The sequence below is a fragment of the Excalfactoria chinensis genome, chromosome 2 (assembly GCF_039878825.1).
Source record: "Excalfactoria chinensis isolate bCotChi1 chromosome 2, bCotChi1.hap2, whole genome shotgun sequence".
NCBI classification, from domain to species: domain Eukaryota; kingdom Metazoa; phylum Chordata; class Aves; order Galliformes; family Phasianidae; genus Excalfactoria; species Excalfactoria chinensis.
Genome location: NC_092826.1, coordinates 44,187,640 through 44,209,654, shown reverse-complemented (window position 1 = coordinate 44,209,654; position 22,015 = coordinate 44,187,640). Strand labels below are relative to the sequence as shown.

At 38.4% G+C, this 22,015-nt stretch overlaps 1 protein-coding gene across 1 annotated transcript in view; it reads left to right on the top strand.

Annotated features, from left to right (window-relative positions):
* Window positions 1–22,015, top strand: part of LAMA3 (laminin subunit alpha 3) — a 111,323-nt gene that overhangs the window by 69,221 nt on the left and 20,087 nt on the right. The window contains exons 39-53 of the mRNA XM_072328221.1: window positions 221–322; window positions 1,068–1,151; window positions 2,369–2,599; window positions 6,144–6,257; window positions 9,502–9,611; window positions 11,345–11,425; window positions 12,820–12,926; window positions 15,576–15,626; window positions 16,006–16,157; window positions 16,657–16,767; window positions 16,871–16,982; window positions 17,544–17,711; window positions 18,820–19,016; window positions 20,264–20,380; window positions 21,100–21,254. Coding sequence (XP_072184322.1) covers window positions 221–322; window positions 1,068–1,151; window positions 2,369–2,599; window positions 6,144–6,257; window positions 9,502–9,611; window positions 11,345–11,425; window positions 12,820–12,926; window positions 15,576–15,626; window positions 16,006–16,157; window positions 16,657–16,767; window positions 16,871–16,982; window positions 17,544–17,711; window positions 18,820–19,016; window positions 20,264–20,380; window positions 21,100–21,254 — 1,892 coding nt within the window. The remainder of the gene's footprint in view (window positions 1–220; window positions 323–1,067; window positions 1,152–2,368; window positions 2,600–6,143; window positions 6,258–9,501; window positions 9,612–11,344; window positions 11,426–12,819; window positions 12,927–15,575; window positions 15,627–16,005; window positions 16,158–16,656; window positions 16,768–16,870; window positions 16,983–17,543; window positions 17,712–18,819; window positions 19,017–20,263; window positions 20,381–21,099; window positions 21,255–22,015) is intronic.

Here is a 22,015-nt window from a genome sequence, read left to right as displayed (position 1 = left end):
TCTATTCTATGATCAGATACTACTCAAAGTAATGTCAAATACACAAAGTAAACAAATCAAATATTTTCATCCAAACAAGACGTATTTTCACATGTGACTTAAAGAATAAAAGACATATATTATTTACAGTTCTTGAGGTGTGGTAAATTTGAATACAAATCATATTAATAACAAGCGACAGCACAGTAGAGTATTTCTGATTATGTGCATTTTGTTCCAGCTTTCTTCATACGGTGGCTTCCTAAGCTACCAGGTGAAATCTTTTGGCTTACCTAGTGAAGGCATGGTTCTTCTGGATAAGAGACCTGAAATAAAACTAACAGTAAGTTTTAAAACAGTTGTTTTTTTTGTCTTGCAAGCAATAGTCATACCATGATTATTATTTCTTTTCCTTTTACTTGACAACTATGGCAAATTTTGTTCCTATATAGCGCTTAGGTTTTTTAGCAATTTGCTACGTTTCTATGAAAGTGATTTTATTGCATTTTGCTCAGAGCTATCAATATGTCTCTCTCTGATACCAAGGTAGTGTATTATTAACTGTAAATGACTTCAGAGCAAATAAAAATCCAGATAAACTATTAGTATTTCAAAACTCCCAAGGCACTGTTTTTGTTTCTTGAGACCATCAGAAAATTTAATTCAGCATTCTAGGATTCTTATTAGGAAATATGCCTCATGAGGTACCCAACGTCATTTGGGTAGCAGAGTGTTTGTCAGTCCAGTGTTTTTGTATTCCTTTACACGTGCCAACATTTTCTTACACAGGAGACTATGAAAATGCAAAACTCTGACTAGGAACTAATAACTAATTTCTAACAGCAAGTATTAATTTAATTATCTTGTGTTTTATTTAAAAGCAAGAATGTCAGTGGGTCAAAGCAGGGAAAGCATTTCTGACAATAAAACACAGTACTCATTTCTTTGCTTGTTATGCTTTGCTTACAGAATGACGTATCGTCACTCCAAGTAACAAGAATAATGCACTTAATCAAATTATATTACATGTGAACGCTTTGCTATTTTGCTGCTTTTTGTGGCAATGTTATATCCTTATTCTCATGCAGGGCCAGCAAATGAAGATTGTTTATGTGGACCCTAACAATCCTCTGCCTGACCGTCAATATTATGGCCGGGTGCAGTTAGTTGAGGTAAGAAATGGAAATGGAATGGCCTTCCCTTTTCTTTCTTGTGGTACATAAAAATTTATAGGTTATATATAAATAAATATACTTAGTAATGTTAATATAGATTTCAATACTGCAGATCATAAATATAGACTTTTATTTCTCTCTTTACCCCCACATTGAACCTAGGCTCTGTTTCATGCCACCTATTTTTAGCACTTCTGAGTTAGGCATTTTGTCCAACTCAAATCCTTAGCACTCCCTCCAGAGCCAGTGGTGTAATACTGAATCAGTCACCACTAGAAGATGACTCAGTGCAGCCCTGGATATGTACTTAATAGGGATCATAGAATCATAGAATGGCCTAGTTTGTAAGAGACCTTAAAAGATCATCTAGTTCCAACCCCTACCATGGGTAGGAATGCCAACCACTAAATCAAGCAGCAGATCAGGGCCTCATTCAACCTGGCCTTGAACATATTCCAGGATGTGGCATCTAGAACATCTCTGGGCAACCTGTTCCAGCACCTCAATACCCTCTAAGTGAAAGATCTCCCCCAACATCTAACCTAAATCTCCTCTCTTTTAGTTTAAAACCGATTGAATGAATCATTACCTGCTTTTTTCCTATGAATCTCAAAGGAGCTGAGGTGCTTAGTATAGATCGGGCCTGCAATGTTTGGGGAGGTGAAGATGGCAGGGATTATTCCTTTCTTAAATCTGTGCACAGAAAATCAATCTGAGTTATTTCTGTCTCATATAGGTGAAAGGATAATGTTTCTTCAAGCTAAATTCCATTTTCAGGTATTAGCAGAATATAAGCTTGTGAAATACAGATCTCATGACTGGGTTTCTAGTACTTCAGTTACTCTTATAAAAATAAAAACATTTCCTTCCACTTTTTTTTTGTTTGTTTGTTTTACTTGTTAATCTGTCAGTTTGGATGACTGAAGAAGAATCTGTATGCTGCTTCACTTTTTGATACCTCAAAACCATACATACCTTGCAAAGCACATCTCTCTTTATACTCATCATTCCTTTCCCTGCCTATCCTATTCATGGTTCTTATTTTCCTGATGTTTGCTTCCCCCTCACCACTGGGACTCTAAGACTTTGTTCTCTTTTTTCCTCTTTTTTTTTTTTCTTTTTTTTCTTTTTTTTCCTGTCCATCCTGTCTTCTTTTCATGTTCCCTTTTTAAGAAGCTGTAGGGCTGTACTCATGTTGTATCCTTCATGTGCAGGGAAACTTCAGACATGCCAGCAGCAATGACCTTGTATCCAGAGAAGAACTGATGGTAATCCTGTCTAGACTGGATGCTTTACACATCAGAGGCCTTTACTTCACTGAAACTCAGCGATTAACCCTTGGTGAGGTTGGGCTGGAAGAAACAACCAGCACAGGAAGTGGCAGCATTGCATACAGTGTAGAAACATGCTCCTGCCCTCCAGAGTATGCTGGTGACTCATGTCAGGTAGGAAATGTTTGCCTCCATACCACACAATTGCCTGCTGTCTTGCCTACAGCTATACATACTGGTTTAGTTAGAGGAACAGGCTAGTTATTAAAGTACTTAAACGTACTTCTTTTAAGTGTGTGCACTTTTGATGGCTCAAATACTTTCACTAAGAAGCCCTGTAAGGCTATTCAACTCTTAACCGCCTTTTATGGAATTGCCAGTGTCATTTTATGTGTGTGAAGCACTATGACGTTGTCGAAGGGAAACAACCTGGATGCTGTCCTGTTCTGTTAATGAATGACACTTTTCCTATTTTTATAGGAGAGCATTTTAAAGTTGACATTAACATATTTGTGAAACTATTTGCAGATATTTTTCTGAACACTACTGTGCAAAATAATACTGCCATCTAAAGAGTGGTGGAATCATGGCCTCAGTTGTGTATTCCATCCCTGATACAGTTCTTGTTGATGTAATTGTTTTAGCTATCACTTCACAGCAGAATAAAGTACTGGGGAGATAAGCAGTGTACAAAGTGCACAAATGTGAGGAATTATTCTCTCAGAAAAGTGGTTGATGGTTGCCATAAAGCAGCAATTGCTGCGCTAACCTTGCAAACATTTTTGAAGTGGGAATGAAAAAGTAATAGCTACATTGGTCGGTGTAGCTACAGAGAGACTGAACAAAACATTTGCAGTTGGCATATGTCTCTTATGTGTATCCACTGCTCGGGGTAGCTATTCGTTGTCTGTCAAATGTCATTTTGCAAATACTGCTAGAAACTTATTTTTCATACATCTGGTGTTCTCTGCCATGTGCAAAATGAAAACTGATTGAAGCCCCTACTGCCATCCCATTGCTTTCAACATATTACCTGCATTAAGCTAAGGAGGATATTTTTTTGCACATACTGATGAAAATACATAGCCAAAGGAAGTGATCAAGACGCTCACCTGGGTAATTCGTAAGCGCTGTATGTTTATGCAGCATTACTCAGGCAGTGATTTACTGTGCTAATCATCTAGCTCTGTCTGACTGCATTAGGTGGAGAGAAGGTGATGCCTGCCACACCCTGAGTTAGGTATATATTGAGCTGCAGGAACTGCAGAGTTATTTGTTAACTTCAGGAACTGCAATGTGTGCCGTACTACTTGACTCACGTATAAAGTTTAAAGGTGGGGCCCATCTCAGCATATAGCCTCATTAATCTGAGTCAGAAGCTGGGGAATAAAGGAGACTATAAGGGAACGTGTGAATACTGAAAGAATACTGCATGTCAACAACTGAGCTGAAGTAAAATGATGGCCCAAGCAGAGGGGCTGAAGAGCATAGGCTGGCAAGTTGTTGCTTTAGTATACATGGGATGTTGTTTAACACAAGCTATGCAGCAGAGGTTATTGTTTCCTCATCTTCAGGATAGGAGTCAACAGCAACAAGTTCAAAAGGATTATTTTTATCCGAGACAGGTAATTTATTTTTTGTCCTTGCTTTCTTCATTCTTTCTCTCTGATTTCCAAACGGGCAAAAGTAATAAGGCAAATCTTCTTACATCTCATAGTACTTTGCTAACAAAATTATGTGCATGTAGTTCCTTTTAAATTGTTGTTTACTAGAATAAGATCAGCCTGAGCTAAGTGCTTGAAAGTGCTTAGAGCTTTCCCTTCACATGGAATACATTTTTCACTATGAAGAACGTTGCTTCTCAAAGAACTTGCCCACGCACTCCAAGTGTGTTGGTTTAAAGTTTAAAGAGAATGTAAATAGAGAAGAAAAAAAAAAAAAAAAAAAGCTGTGTAGATTTTTATTTTACTTTTTTTCCAAATGTATTTTTATACATTTCTGGAACAAGTGATTCATCTTGCTTTCTGAAGTAAGACTTCCAGTAAAGAAAACTTACTTGCATTAGAGCCTATATTTTACTTAGTCATGCTGTTTTAATGTTTTTCAGCCCCTGGTTTCTGCAAAGCTGTGTACACTGACTTCCTGGTTTTTCGAAAATATATCTGAAAAATTCCAAGTGAGGATGCTCATTCTAAATAAAGCCCTCACCAATATAAAAAGAGCTGTTGATGTTGTTAGTATTCTGCACACATTCTCTTCCTCATTTATCCCATATGTGAGGAAAGCAAAGATGCCTCTAGCAACTATTGTTTAAACAATGATAACTCAGTATTCCTTTTGGGATCTGCTTTAGGAGAGGTGATTTTTTTTGTTTTCTCCTCTCTAGTTATGTGTTCAATAAGTTTTCTGGTTATTTCTGTCCCTGCTTGAACACATTTGTCTCAGCCAACTGTGGCACGTGATTTGAGGTGCTGTCCCCAAACTCTTTGCTCTTCAGATCACTCCCATCAGTTTTGGTGGTACAACTGCATGAAAAAAGATTTATGGCTTTGGAGTTTCACGGTGACTTGTTTTCAGAATGTTATTCTGTGAGTTACAGGTGAAATGTAAGTACAGTGCAGAACTGCATCACCTGAGGCAAGAGTCTGGGAGGTGTTTTCTTCATGGGGAGTGCAGCTTTCTGCTCGCTTCCAGACTTCATTTCACCTTCCTTGCACCATGCCAGCTTAGTTACTAGTGAAAAAGTTTAGGAAATAAAAATTCAGTTTCAGCATTGTGGGTGTGCCAGGAGGATATTTAGTGGAGGATATGGACATGAATTTTTGGATAGGTCTGTGTATGGATAGGTTCTGTGCCCAGGAAGAATTCCTTCTACTTGCCCTGCCCTTGTACTTTTCTACCCACGCCAAGCAATAATCTGTTCTTTTAAATGCTAGTTAATATCTATCTGGTGCAGGTTAGCAAACTGAGTGTCTCTTGATTCATTCATAATGTTCATTCCTTTGGTTCTACCCCCTGTTTAAACGCAACTTTGATCTGACATGCTGTGTTTCTGCTCATGTACTTTCAATAGCTGAACATTCTTTTCATGCTTCCCGCGGCTGTGGGACAAGCCTGTACTTAAAAATTAGACTGCTGTATGCTTTGTAAGATCACCAAGCTCTTTGTCTAAGCATGGCTTTGTTTAGCTCCAGGTGGACTTATTTTGGAAGTTATGATGAATTAATGTAAAAGACATATCATAGAAGTATTTCCAAGGAACACATAGCAGTTCCATTAATATCAAGATTTCACATAACCGCTGGCTAATATGTGAGGCTTCCATATGTTCATCTTTGAGAACATTGTGGTAGGAAACAATATTCAATTGTTTTTCTGTGGTTTAAAAGTCATGTTCTGTACCTTTGTACATAGCCACAGGAAACATGTTCTGCTCGGAGGGTAGAGTCAAAATTAAATCGCTGCTGCCACAAACTGTAGAGCACAGGGTATAGATATTTAGGCTGAAACCTCATTACCTCCGTTCTTTATTGCTATTTGTTGAGTTAAAAAACTATTTAAGTAATAACATGGACTTAGAAAAATTTGTCAAGAAATAGACATCTCTGCTTCTTCTTGGAAATGGCTATTTCAAAATACCCATCTCATAGCCTGTAAAGTTGTCTTTCCACCAACCCTCAATGTTTTTTTTTCTTCCTTCTCTCTGCTTACTGTCTAGGAATGTGGCCTTGGATTTTATCGTGAGAATAAAGGATTATTTACTGGACACTGTGTCCCCTGCAACTGCAATGGAAATTCAAATAGGTGCCACGATGGTACTGGGAAATGTATAGTAAGTAAATATTAGCATTCAAAAAGTGAATTTGAAAAAAATCAGGACAAACAAACAAACAAACAAAAAAAAAAACGCACACACACACGTGCTTTACTGCAGTACAGAATGTGCAGCATTGCTAAATTCCTAGCAACTAAAAATAATCCTTCCTATGCCTCATTCTTTGAATCTTATACTGCTAGGAGCCTAAATTGTATAAACATTTATGTTATGGATGTTTAACATAACTGTGGGTGGTTAGAACCATTTGTACCCTTGCTTTTGTTTTTTTCTTTCCCTTTCAAAATGTCACCAAATTAGCACATATGTAAGTGTTTTCAGTTACTTACAGTAATTTTGGAATCTTATCCTTGCATATGCAATCTTTAGTTTTATAAATATATACTAGGGTATGCAGGTGATGACAAATAGCACATTCATGCACTATTCTTTGCAGAATCTCTTGTTTACTTAGCATCATTAAAGCTCTGCTAGTATAAATGTGCAGCTTAAAACAATAGCAAAGTAAATGATAAAGGAGATAAAAGAGTTATTAGAATATGCCAACTGTTAACGAAGGATACACTGGGGCAGAGTCTGCTCCCTAGCATACCATGTTAAAGGTAAAGCAAACTCAGAGGAACTGATCAGCCCTTCTAGCCTGAGGAATGTGATATTTGGCTTCTCTAGCTTGTATGTATGACAGTCCTTTAAACATTTTGTTCTGAATAAATTCCTACTTGAACTTTTCTCACTAATTTTTCACGTACTGTCTAAGTGAAAACAAGAACCTTGCCAAAATCTTTCGTGGTTTGTTTTCTCTGTTATTTCTTCCTTGTTCATTTTGAATCCATTCTGCCTGCGGTGCATTCCTATGCATTATGTAATTCCCCTCGACTTTGTCTCAACCAACCCTGGTGTTTCAATGGAAGCTATAAACCAATTCAGCACATTCTGGCAAATGACTTACAGTCTGCTGCTGTGGTGAGGCTGGGCAGGCCATGACACGAAAGTGCTGCAGCAGAGCTGTAGAAATGAGGAAGTTTTAGTTCTAAAGAAAATTACAAAGCCGGAAAAATACAAATTTCACATTTGCCTCATGAAATACATGATTTAGGTTTCTCTTTATCCCTTCCTCCTTCCTGATGGATCAGCTTTCAGGTGGATAGAACTAAATCGACGCTTAGCCTTGAGACAAAATTTAAGGCAAACAAAGTCACCTGGTATGATGTGGTGAAAAATGAAAGCCTGGAGGGCCTGTATTTCCATCATGAACCTCCACTCAGTGAAGAGCAAGTTCTTGTCTCTATACAAGAGCCATCAAAGAGACCTGTAGCAGTGTGGAGAAGGCAGCACAGAAGCATCAAGTTTATGTCAACTTTCATATCTGAAATGCAAAACTTGGCCTTCTCATTCCTGACCCTCATCTGGAGCACTGGACTCTTCCCACATCAGCTGCTCTCTGGTGATGGCCTCCATAGAAGGCTATTTGAGCTAAGCCCCGGCCAAGTCCTCGTGGCAGCAGTGTAGTGCTCCTCAGCTAAGGCAACAAGTAAGATGCTGCATGGTGGTGGAAGGACAGGGGTGCAGTGCTGCCCTGTGGAATGGGGAAGAGGATGAAGGATAGGAGGAAGTGTTTCTACTAAGGCCCTAGCACACTGTATTCTGGCACCCACCTGGGTGTCTGGAAGTCAGCTGAGAGTCTGACTGTCAAAGTTTGCATTACTGGATGGCTGGGAGATGCTGTCTCTGCATGGGCCCTATGAAACTTGAAGGAAGACCCATGTATGAGTTGCTGCTCTGTCTTCATTCCACTGTGCCTTGGGAACACTGGGTTGCCTTCTTCTCTCTGTGTATGCCATGAAGCCAGAGGAACACCATGATACATTCAGAGTGGCTTATATCTGAAAAAAGTATAAAATATTTCACATATATGTACGGAATTGTTTCAGTTTCTGTAAATATTTTAAAATGGTAGTATTTTCGTATTTCTTCAACATCCCCCAGTTAAAAGCCTCATGTATGAACTGGAGCTTTTCCTGTTCTTTTCCAGAAACTTTCACAAGTGAGCCACATAATCAATCCTTGAACCAATACAAATTATGGGCTACTATGTGCAGGATCTGGGGCGAGCACTGATTATGTGTTTGGGAGTCTGGGTGTGAAGAAATGTGGAGGAGAATGCAGTATAAGAGGAGGTGGGAAAGACAGAAATGTTGTTCATCCAGAGGGGAAAATATCCATCTGCTGCAAATCACAGTAATAGGGCCCTCAGTCATAGCTTGAAGTCAGTGTCCTTGCAGTGGGTGTGTGGTCTGCTCAGTGACTGCTTCCAGCCAATTTCTCACATTCTTTTTCACTTTATTAGTAAAGACTCGGGTCTGTGGAACACTGGGTTAGTCTGTTGCATGTCAAAGAAAACAGTTGTAGAACTCGGGAGCGTGAAGACCTCGTGGATGTTGGCTACATGGAAATTTTTTGGCTGCTCAGAATGTATTTCAAGAACTTCTATTTTAAATTAGCACCTCCCTAGATAAAGCAAAGGAAAGTTGCTTATCCTCTCCCCATGTGTACATGTGTACATGTGTTTGACATTTGGACAACGCAAGGAATAAGAATGTTCTTAAAATGAAACAAATTCCCACAGTTTTGTTATGGAAAAAATATTTCAGTTGTATCCATTTTAATTCATCTTACAGGCTTTTCTTTTCATTACTTATTCCAGTTATTCCAGGTTACACATTATGTGTGCATTGGCAAAAGTGCATGAAATTCAATTCTGATCTTAATCCAAGAAGATGTTTTGTTTTGATAGAATTTCATGGGATTTTTAAGAACGTTCTTAAGCTCAGTTCATTGCCTGTTTTGGAACTATGTCTGTCTTCTAATTAGTGTTAAGATGCAAGATTTGAAGTTGTGTTCAGACTGAATTTTTCATAGATACCATTGAAACACAAAGGGAGTGCATCAGCGGAATGATCACTAACAAACTATGCACCTGATTAAATTTCTTTTAAAATATATTTTGTATTGCTTGCTTGTCTGTTTTTTTCTCATAATAGCGAGTAAAATGTACTTCCTACAATTAGAGAATGATTAAGATCAGTCTATCCTGGCAGTGAAAGTAGTTTAGTGAAAAATGCTTAGTTATGTGGAAGGGAAAGAATGTATCCTCTGAGTAAATTTGCTATAATTGTTTAAAATAATTAGCCATACTGAGTAGGAAAGTGCTGTTAACCATCTTGCTTATTTCCTTTTCAAGAACTGCCAGTATAATACTGCTGGGGAAAAATGTGAGCTCTGTAAAGATGGCTATTTTGGAGATGCCACTCAAGGTTCCTGTCGGATGTGTCCTTGCCCATATACAAACAGGTACTGTAAAATATTGTGAGAGGCCAGGCAGAGGGTGAAGGGAGAGAAGAAGGGAAGAACAAAATCCTGCTGATATGAGAAGACAATAATATTTCCTTTTATTCATGTCACCCAACATAGTGGGGCATCAGACCCATTTGAAATGTTGGACCAGCAGTAACTTGCTGCTTCACTTCATGGCATTGCCTGTTTTAGTAAGCTGAGTATTCCAACTCTGATTCAGCTGCTGAAACACAAAGACGTGCTGCTGTGACCTGGAAGATCACCAGGCACTTAAAGTGCGCCTATTTACAGTAACAAAAGTAACCCCTTCAGAGCAAGGATGGAAGTCTTTTCCATTACTAAGCATATCCAGAATCTTTCTTTAATGTAACGCAAAGTGTAAGTTATCTTTAATCTTACATTTAACACCGTCTAGCTAGGAGGTTAAGTGGAACAACAAAAGAAGCCTTTTTGATGAATTCAGAAAATTAAGATACAGAAGATTAAATATATATATATATATATACATATATATATACACACACACACCAGGTATATATATATATATATATATATATATATATTGTTTATCAGAGAACTCTTCAGCACATCTGTTTTTGACTGCATTGGCCTCTTCTGCAGGTGCTTGCCTGAGGCTGAAAGAACATATTTTTACTCATATTTTGTCTTAGGAGTGCTGAAATATCTAAAGAGGCAACGAAACCTGCAGTAACTTTATAGATGCACATTAAAGTGATAAAGAACATTTATTACATAAAAAAATGCACTCCACCTGGCATTGCAGGAGTCGCTTTATGCAACTGTTAGTAAGTTGAACAATGAAAGTAGCAAATGCGACCCATCCCCTCTTCACCTTCTGCCTTCTCCTTACCAAACACTGGCCAAGTAGCTGTTTTCCTCCCTAGAAAAATTTGAATCTAATCAAGTCTTCCAGAAAGAGCAGATAAAAATTTTCACCGTGTTATCAGAAATACTCTCAAATTTGTGTGCAACTCTGTTTTGCCTAAGCTTGAGAAATAAGTAAACATTAATAATAGTTTTTAAAAAGCCATTAGATACATATAAGTAACTTCTAATGTTCCAGTCTATTAAGAAAAGAAAAGCTATCTGAACAGGAAGAAACTTTGTTCAGCACAGGGTATTGATTCTTGCTTGGTAAGATAAAATAGTTGTGTGGAGTTGCTTTATTTCACAACACCATTATTAATGTTTACTCTAGGCATTTCTTTGTGTAGTGAGCTTTAATACCCAGCCCAGAGGGCCAGGAAATCATTGTTTTTTGGTCCAAGGTTAGAATTTCAAGGAAACACAGGAAAGAATCCAAAGAAATAGTCAAATCAGTTTATTTGGAGAAACGTCTTCAAACCTGGGGAGGAGACATTTGGACTGGATATAATGGAAAAGGTTTCTTTATGGTAAGGGTAGTGAAGTACTGGAATTGGTTGCCCCTTGAGTTGGTGGGTGCGCCATCCCTGAAGAACTTTAAAGGTCAGGCTGGACAAGGCTCCGTTCTAGCTATAGGTGTTTCCATTCATTGCAGGGCAGTTGGAGTGGATGACCATTTAAGTCCTTTCCTACACAAATGATTCTATGATTCTGTGATGTATTGATGATTAAATTAGCTGATGGAATGAAAAACATTTAATCACAAAATCATTTATTTTTGGCCTCTAGAGTGTAAAATCTGTTTGATTATGTTTTCACAAAAATATTTTGGTTTCTTCCCAAAGGTTTGCGACTGGCTGCGTGGCAAACGGTGAGGAAATTCAGTGTCTCTGCAAAGAAGGCTATACTGGAGTTCGTTGTGAATAGTAAGTGACTTGATTTCTCCAGACCAGGGTCTTTGAGAAGCACCATAAAAGGAGATCTGCATTGTATATCATTGTATGCATGTATGTAACATGCAAACACTTAAGGAATATATATTTATATAAACAGCTGCTATAGTGTGGTCCTACTGTGTAATTGTGGAGATAAACCCAATATTCCTTTAAGAAAACCACTGTCCAAAGACTGTTTGGTGAATACAGAGTTTTTACCATTAAGTGTCAGCCTCTTTGCTGGAGTGTACTCTATGTTGCCTTGTCCTTCAGCCTGTCTGATTATAAAAGCTCCCACTTAATTTGTCCTTTTTGCAATTGAGAACAATTTTGCATTTCTTCCAGCATATTTATGGTGCTTCAGTGTTCTTAGTTAATTACCAGTAGCAACTATGTAACATTTAATACCATAGCCTTTAGCTGGGAAGCACATCAAAATGATTTGGGTGGAGTGTGCAAACATAGTACTGAAGCCATCTCTTTTGCTGGAATTGTAGATGGTTTGACAAAGCAGAAGAGGTACAGCATAGCAATTTATAGCAGGAAGAGAAACAACTCTAGTGAGTTTCAAATCCAAAAGGATTTTCAGCATAACAGAATTGTCTGATTTGGAAGCTTGAGGCCACTGAGTCCCAATGTCTCTTGTGAAGACAATACCACAAGTAGCACATTATCTTGTACTTCAAGACTGTTACATTCGACATCTGAGCTGTAGGTTATAAATTTTCTCTTCCAGATCTAGCCATACCTCAGCTCTTTATCACAGTCTCTTGATTTACACGTTACTACTCCTATAGATCTTACAGCAGAGTTACTTTGAGGAATACTAGCTTGCAAGACCAGACAATATATTTAACCTACAATATATTCAGGGAGTGCTCACACAGACTGCTTTGCTGACAGATGACTAAAGGAGGTCTCACCCAGGAGATGGGTGGTAAGGTTCAGTGCCACTGCTGTTTGAAAACTCAGTGCCTGTTTGCAGTGTGACCCTAGTTAATATGTGAGTTGTGGTGGGATCACAGATCAAAATGATGTTGCTGGCCCAGTTAGGTATTGTAGAATTCTCTCATTATGTATGTATCTGTGTGCATTGTATTTTTACACATGAGGTGAATTATTCTTATACGAGTATTGTGGGAGTTTTTATTTTTAGAAAAATTTCTGCAGTACTGGAAAAGATATTTTTAACATAGTGCAGTGGATGCTGCAAAGCAAAAATCCCTTCATTTTGTCTGAGTCAAGGCGTGAAATCAAAGTTCCCGACAGTTTCTTCAAGGGGAAGACTTGTTTATTTTTGTCGAGTGAAAGTATGTTTGACAAATGTGGGTTTAAATACTTACTGGGAAAAAAAAACAAACAAACCCATGTCCCTCTTTATCTAGCTGTGCTCCAGGATATTTTGGAAATCCACAGAAATATGGAGGCTACTGTCAGAAATGTAATTGTAACAATAACGGACAGCTGGCTAACTGTGACCGCCTGACTGGAGGTATGTAAGGGTCTGTGGATGTGGAAGGTACTGTTGTTTTCTCTCAGGGAAGCAAAGAGGGAAGGTACTTAAGTTGAACAGAAGAAGAGATCTTAACTTAGAATAAATGTAAATCATTTTTAAGAAAATGGAAGGTTTCCTAAGACATAAAATTAGAGCAACAGAAGGATTGTTCTGAGTCATCGAGTTCACCCCTGTACGCCATTTTATCATGTATTTCCCTTCATAAGTAATGCTGATTGAATATTGCTTTTGAGCTTCACAGCCACGTATTTGGATTCATTAGGATTCCTCTTCTGACATGCTCAAGTCATATCTTGCCACTCTGTGTTATGAGCTTATGAACGGATCTTACAAACATTCAATATGTCTTTTTTAAATGTATCTGGGACAGATTAGTGATGTCTTCAGAGTCTGCATCAGACACTGCCGTCTTAGGTATACAAGCTAGCTGTGTTAACAGTGAAAGTCAAACATCTTACTCTCAAGGGCTGTTTTATAAATCCTTCTATATACCTATATGCAATCTGAGACATCCTTGTTTTTTTCAGTATCAGTCATATCTACACTCCACTACTACTAAGCTCTTAAAGGAATATAATGCCAGAGGTATAATATTAGACCTGCTTATTAGATTACAGTTCTGATGTGAAGGGCTCTATCCTCCTGTGTTCCTCAGACTGACTTTACCTCGATTCACCTCGGTCTCCTGAGATAAGATACTAGTTTATATTTAGAAACACACAAGCCGCTGCACTTGAAAAGAGCCTTGATTCTCCCAAGTTTTTTTTTCCCTGGTAAAGTTATACTTTTCTTTCCACAGATGCATCTTTTCTTTCTGATCTGTTTAGTGATGTGCCAGACTAGTAACTCCTCATATGTGCATGTTATCCATTTCTCTGCACTACTGTTCATATCCCATTGCAATGACTGCAAGGATAACCTTCATTTTCTCTGGTCACAGAAATTAGGAGAACAGTGATGTGAGCTGCTGTTGGCACCTGGTGCCATCTATTCACTAAGTAGTTCTCATTTTGTATTTCATTCAAGTAATAAATCTTCATTATTTTTATACTTCATGTGGAACAGATCCAAGCAGCATTTGATGTTTTATCATTCCATTCTTCTTGAAGCAAGAGTTTGCAATGACAAACCAATCTGCAGGGCAAAATGCAACAAGCAAGGTTCTTTTCAGTTTGATCAGATGGAGACAGCCATCTCTTTCTCCACATTGGCAATAAAACCCTCTGTGATCATCAGCACAGCAAGTTCTAGCAAGCTTCTGTGTGCGTGATGTTCGGCACTTGGCCAGATCCATTTTATCATTTCTTGGCTGATGTTGTTTGTTCATGAGCTGTAGTAATAGTTTTATATAATTGGTACATCATGGCGACAGCTGAAATGTATCTGGTGTAAGCCTGTATTATATAACAGCAGAACCACATATGTATTTGCATTTAAAATTATTTCCTTCCTTCTCTTAAAAACACTTGACTTGTCTTCTTCTGGCAGCAGCGCTCACTACTGATGCTATTTAACTTTCTGATGACTTAATATGAAAGTGCCAAAGGAAATGGCACAGCTAGGCATTTTGTTCCAGGCTGTTTCATGCTGCTGTTGAATTTCACATTCCATTTTATCACTGTATCCTCTCACAGTTACAAGCTGTTGTTGACTCTTGGCAGCAGCAGCCTATGCCAAGTGCATCCTTTTAATTCAGAGTAAAAGATGTGCACAGCCCTTCTCATTTTCAGTAGGAGTTGGCAGTACAGGGAGTTTTGCAGTAGCCAGTAGGACCAGGTCTGTAAAGGGAACTTGCACACCAAGACAGAGAGATTCCTATCCTATATAAAGTCAGTTTTAGGAGCCATTTCCAATCCTGCCTCCTAGAAGTTAGCATCCTCGGTTACGATCATACATACACCTGGAAAGTGTCAAGCTTCTTATAATGGGATTTGTATAACAAGCAAACAAAACACACTGAACATACAGTTACTTGTGCTAGCCTGTTGGGAAGGGCAATGAGGGCAATGTCTGTTGCGTACTACCTGTATCTATGGCCCAAGCACCATGCCTGAGGTAATGCATAGTGCCTCCTTCCATGCATACAGTCTCGATTTCATTCAAGGCTGATTAATCCCTTAGAGAAGCAAGCTGGAACACGTATGAAAAAAAGGCTATAAATGTCTCTGAGGGTAAGACATCCTTGCGGGAATTAAAATTTGGTTTAGATGTAGATGTTAAAGTAGATAACTGTTTTGCACCTATGTCTTGTGTAAAATGCTTTAACTAATAGGCAATATAGTCTTGGCTCCTATCACAGTGTTATTACTCTAGGAAAATACTAGGAATACACTCAGTGCACATTATATGAGAGATTCCTGCTTTTACATAAGTAGCATATCTATGGGGTTGCAGTCAGTTTCCTTTGAGGGATAAAAAAGATGTTGATCTCATCAAAGCATTGGTGAGAGCTGAATTTTTCAGCATGCTCAAGCCTTATAAACATTCTAGGTCTTGCATAATGGACATGGATTTATGAAGGGATAGCACAGTGGTTTTAGTATCTGCTAGACGAGAAAAATGAGGGTTACAAATGCAGTCAGTAGTGGAAAGCTTTGGTAACTGGTGGTTGTCTTTGGATTTCAGAATGTTTCAATAATGAACCAAAAGATGTGGATCCCAATGAAGACTGTGACTGTAAGTAACAACACAGAACTGCACAAAGATGTCTGCTGCTTTTGACTATATACCAATGGCTCTTTTAAGAGTGACGAAGTTTAAAAAGAAGTGGTGATGTTCTGTAATTAATGTTTTAAAAACAAAGATTCAACCAAACACTAGACAAAAAATGATGAAAGAGATTAGCTAGCCAGCTGTAGATGGTGCCTTCTTTCTCCTCATTTCAGGATTTGGTACTCTCCTTAATACTGCGGGCTTTGTTGTTGCCTTTGTTATTTGGAGAAGGTGACAAGCATTGAATTTCTATTGCATCTCATTTATTAATGTGCTCAGTGAAAAGTTCTCTGCACAAATAACAATTGTATCTATTGTTTTCCTTTGCTTATGCTCCCTTTAGCTTGTGATAGCTGTGTAATTACATTGCTGAAGGATTTGAGCACAATAGGTGATGAACTTCAGCTGATTAAGTCCCAGCTGCAAAACGTCCGTGCGGATGCCAACACTCTAGAGCAGATGAGACAATTGGAAATGCGCGTCAAAGACTTAAAGGTACTGGAAAGCAAACTGAAAAGTTGATTCAGATTAAGCAGATAGGAATTGAACATAGGAATTCATGCCATCTTTTTATCAGCTTGTAAGGAAACACACATTAACTTTGGATTTCGAATTCTGATATCTGACAGCACTGGGTTTCAACTGTGGTAAAAAGGTTATTAGTCCAGCACAGAGCTCTGTAAGGGAACCCAGCATCACTGTTTGGTCTGAGGCCTGCTGGCCTTGACAGCTGTATCTTTGAGGCTTTCCTGTAGGTCTTATCTTTTCTTCTGGCACTTCATGCCTCTGCATGACCAAAAAAATGAAACTACCCCAAATTCAAATTACCAATGCCAAAATTCGTCCTAAAGGAATTTTCTTCAGTTAGAACAGCAGTTGCTTTACTCACAGAAGGTGAAGCCCAGCTTTACTTGGTCAGCAGTTGATTAGGTTTGATAATTGCTCGTTATCTTCTATGTCTTGATGATTCACTGGATTTTGTTTTTCTTTTCAGATCTTACTGAACAATTACCGTTCTGTTTTACATAACCAGGGCTCAAAGGCAGATGAATTGGAGAAAGAATTCAGTAAGCTAAATCATGATGTAAATGCTCTCCAGGAAAAGGTAGGTGACTGACCATATTAAAGATACACATGTCTTGACTATATATTATTAGTTAGATATCTCCACATATTCTTAAACTAATTTATTCTTTTTCCTTTGCGAGGCTGAAATGAACTATAAAGCAGCTGAGATACTCTTAAATAATTTTGGACAAACTCATCAAAAAGGAAAGGATTTGGTTTCAAGAATACAAATAGTTGTCAATAATATACAAGGTAAAAATAGTTTATAGCTCCGTAATAGGTTTTGTCTTATTCATTCATTAAAACGGTACTCTTAATTAAGCATGAGAGTTGGGGTTTTTTGTGTTTGTTTGTTTTTTTTTAACCACAAGTTAGACCTAGCTGCAGAATTCACTCTTCCTATTAGGAATCTAATACATAATGCTAACTTAGGAGCCGGCATTCCCTTTTGTGTGAATAGGTACAGAGAAACTTTACCAGTGGAAAATCGAAGGCACTTAATGGACCGTCTTAACTTCTGCCTTATTTCCATTTCTGTTGCTACTATAGGCTTTCTTAAATTAGAAGCTTGACATAATTGCTGAATTCAGTCATTCAGAACAAACCTCATGGCTGATGTTGTCTTGCTAACGCGGGTACATTTTAGCTTAGTACAGTTAACGCAAAACAGATCTACTTCAATTAAAGCATTCAGGAATAGGCATGTCTTTTTGGAAAAGAGACCAGCCAGTCATTTGAATCTTCTGCATGGTGTGTCCTCTGTTTGAATCTGACATAGTTTTGTGGTGTCTTGGTTTTTTTTTTCCAATTCAGTGCTCTTGGAACAAATAGCTGGTACGAACTCAGAAGGTAACAATTTGCCTTCGGGTGATGCTGCCAAAGAACTGGCTGAAGCTCAAAGAATGATGAGAGAGATGCGAAACCGCAACTTTGGCCAACTGCAGACAGATGCGGAGAAGGAGAGAACAGAAGCTCGGCTGTGTAAGGGCTTGTTCTCTAAGCTTCTTGCTCTCTAGAAAGATCAATTTTAAATATGATGCATTGTTGGCTGTTTGGAATGAAGAAATACAGAGAGGGACAATTTGCAGTGAAATGCTGGGTCTTGTAGCAGTTAGCCAAAATGAAAGTGGTAGTTCTGGAGGAGATGTAAAGGCCTTCTTACTTTGTAATAAACTGAGTTGAGCCAGGGAAGAAACCCAGTAGAGCCCTCTTTAATAATAAAATGAATCTCAGTAAAGATGTAGCCAGTCATATGTAGTTATCCAGTATTTCTGTGCATTATAATATGCATGATACAGAACATGAGGCTGTTACAGAGAAATTACACTTGTAATTTAACAACAGATTTTAAGAAGCTCTTAGTAGTACGTGGGTCAAATCATACAAGGATATTTGAGCTGGCTTTATGTTTTCTGTTCTCTCACTAACTAGTTGTGGTCCTTATTATATTCTCTATATGTAGTCTGCTGGCACATTCATAAACCTTTTATTAATATCAGTGAAGTCAGCACAGTCACAGGCTTATCTCCTAACAAGTGCTGTAGTTGAGAAATGTGAAAGACGTGACTGATATTAATTTCCCCTAACTCTGAACTTTGATACCTTCCTGTGACTACTCTGTATCCCAACATGTAGGCATTGAAGTGAACACTCTTGAGAATGTGATTCATATGACCTATTTTGTTTCTTCTTTCTGTGAAACAAAACATGCCTGTATCTCAGCTGGCTACAGAGGAAGCTTTGATGTCTAGCTCAAATGTGGATGTCTGCACTGAAGGTGACACTGGTGATGAAACAGTTCAGTATTTGCAGAAGATCAACTTCATCCTTATTTGATTTAGAGATAGCCACACAAACACTAGTCTGTGCTCTGTGTCTGCAGCGGCAAAGTTGTGGGCAAATTTAATCCAGTGAGATGTTGAATAGTATCTCTACTACAATAACACTGCATCCAGTGCTGCAAAGGGCTTTCTGTAATTTCTGCAACCCTAGTTTTTTTAACCCTAGATGTCAGGCCGTTCTGAAGGTGGTTTGTTTCAGTTCCCTTCTTTTCTGAACAAAGCTTTTCTTTCTGGTCCTGATAATTCAGTACTGGCACGTGTCAAGAATGAACTGCAGAAGTACCACCAAGAAAATCACGGACTTGTTAAAATAATGAGGGATTCATTGAATGAATACGAATCCAAACTTACTGATCTTCGTGAAGCTCTGAATGAAGCAACAGGACAAACCAAGCAAGCTGAGAACTTAAACAGAGAAAATGGAGTTCTATTGGAAGACATTAAGGTAATACTGGGGTTTGAGAGAATAAAGTTACATCTCAGGAGATAAAACTACTTTTAATTGCCACATTTGACCGTGCGAAGACAAGTAAATGTAGTCTGCTCCCACTTGTGACCTTCTGATATAATGGGAACAGGGTGATAAGGATGCGTTTCTGATGAGAGGGCAAAAAGAGTCTGCGCTTGACCGTTATTCTTTCATTGCCACTGGTTTTGTTTCCTATTCTAGATCAAATTGCTCTTATATACATCCCGTAGTAAGTCTCTTGATGCGATTGTCTCTAAAAGCCATAAAGGACGAGGAAAATATGTTCAGTGCTGTTAAATTATTTGAGATTAATAGAGATGTATCTCTACTATATCTGAGATATGAGTATCAGGTTGCATTCTTTTCAACAAACTGTTTTTTTGCTGAAATGCTACTGTTTTTAACGCTCATATTTAGCCAGTTTGCTAACACTGCTTGAGCAAAATGATTTCTATGTTCAACTTTTTTTTCGAATGTTGAATTGCACATTTATGTGCGTGGACTGTACAATATTTTGTGTTGCCTGAGTGTGCGCAGTTGTCTGAAAAGATGGATGCATCTGTTTGTGTTGTAAATCTGCTGCTACACTTCTCTGTTGGAGACTTGTTACAATGATAGAAACACAGCTGAGGAGAGCTAATACTCTTAGCTACAATACCACTCTAATTGTGGTATGCTGTTACCCTAGAGCTACTCTGTGAATTGTCACAGTTACTATTCTAGACCGAGGACTTCCATTTGTTTTCCCACCAGAGCTTTCAAGAAGGTGAAGTGGGGAGGGCTCACACCTCCTTTTTAGTGACATCCACGGATGAAGGGATGACTTAAAGATTTTATTTCTGCCTTGCAGAGAACAGAAAAGATCAGATTTGTCACTTGGGAGCTGTTTCCAGGTTTGCAAGGACAAACCGTTAAATGATCTTCCCTGTCTGTTGATGTAGGCTGACTAGAAGTGTATTATTTCTAGCTTGTCTGAGCAATAGTAACTGAACTACTGTAGTCCCCTGCTCAGCTGTCTTGGTGAGCTGTATGTTGTACCAGTACAGACTCCCAAGTTCTGTCACTATTCTAATCCATAGGATTTGATCCTAGACACTACAGATAAACACAACAGTAGCATCTTTGAAAAAAACCCTTTTGTGCTCTAGGTTAGACAGATGGGATTTTCTTGCTTCTTAATTTGAACCCTGTCATCTGATATTCGGCCATTTATTTTTCCTCAGAAACGAATTGATGAGACAAATGTACAGCAGAATGGCATCTTGGATATTTTGAGCTCTGCACGGTCTTCCCTGACACAAGCTAACAGTATGCTTGGATTACTGCAGAAGAGCAAAGAGGTATTGTTAACCTGTTTAGGTCAAGATTTAAACAATCCAGGACTATACTGACACTTTAATGGGTAGCTGAGCTCAGTGACCAGGAAATGAGGCTTAGCTGAGCCTTGTTTAACAAAAAATAGAAAAAAAGGTGGTGGTCTCAGTACATTCTATAAGGAGCCTGCCTGTATACATTTCTGGAGGAGACGCTTGTTAAGGGTTATTATGTGTCTGAGCTGTGGGTATCTGAAGTTTGAGAGAATATCTTTGAGAAGTACCATAAGTGATTGTGCTGTTCCTGTATTTCTTTCTAGGCAATTGCTTCTACCTGGGCAGTATGCTAGGCTAAAGAGACCTCTGACTTAGTACAGCAGTTTTTGTGCTTCTGTATCCATTATATAGAATGATAATAGAATGATAGGTGGCGCAAAGTGTTAGAACTGCCACTTGCAACACCGGAGGGCCGGGGTTCGAATCCCCCCTGTGGCGCAAGTGGTAGAACTGCCGCTCTGCTACACTAGAGGGCTCGAATCCCGGGAGTTGGACTCAATGATCTCTAAGGTCCCTTCCAACTCGCACGATACTATGATACTATGATAATGTAATGGCTAGCAGTTGTTTCCAGCAAATTGCACAGTAGGTTAGAAAGGGTTATTTTGCTCCTTAGTCTTCTCAGGGGTGAGAAGTATGTAACACTGATGGTGATAAATTTATTTATTTTCTTCTTTATAAACCTGTAGGAATATGAAAGCCTGTCTGCTCAGCTTGATGGAGCAAGGAAGGATATGAATGGGAAGCTCACAAATAGCTCCTTATCAGCAAGCAAAGAACCTTTGGTGGTGAGGGCTGAGGAACATGCCAAATCTTTGCAAGACTTGGCAAAACAACTGGAAGAGTATGTTACTGTTCCTGTCAATGAGCCACTTTCGTACACAGTGTTCAGAGTTGCAAAGCTTTGTGTGTAACTTCGCTTGCTTTAATAATCATTTGCAAAGTTAGGAAAAAGAGTCTGTCTTTTTCTGCTTCTGTACAGATGTTTCCTTTTCATCCCAAACCCAAGTCTTCTTGTGTTTTTCCCGATTGCAGGAAATATAGCTCCATACTCCTGTTCTCACTATTTACTAACAAGAGAGATTGTCATCAGGTAGAGAGCAGATAAATGCTTATGGTGTTTATATATATATTTTTATGATGCTAATTCCTGTATTTGCAGTCAGAGATTCCTTTATGATGTCACTGATTGGGGTAAATAATTGTAAGAAATGTTAGCAGAGTCTCCAGTTATGCCTTTTTAGCTTTAGTGAGGAAAATAATCCTATAGTTCTCTCGTCCTTCAAGGAATCTTCTGGAAAGGCAATATGAGAAAAAGAAATAAGAAATCTGATATGAATCTGTTATTTCTGCAATACTTGTACTTTATGTTGGAAATATGAATAAGGTTTTGGAAACCTTTCATGGTATAGCATGACAAAATGAAAGAAAGTAAAACCCTATTTTTATTTATTTATTTATTTATTTCTGTGCAAACTGTTTGCATTTTGTCATCACACCAATTAGAATTTGCCTGTTGTTTCTGGCTCCAGAGCCAGTGCACTGTTTCTCTGGCAAAAACACAAGTGATCCTGAAGCTGCTCCACTGTGTGTGCCATCTACCAC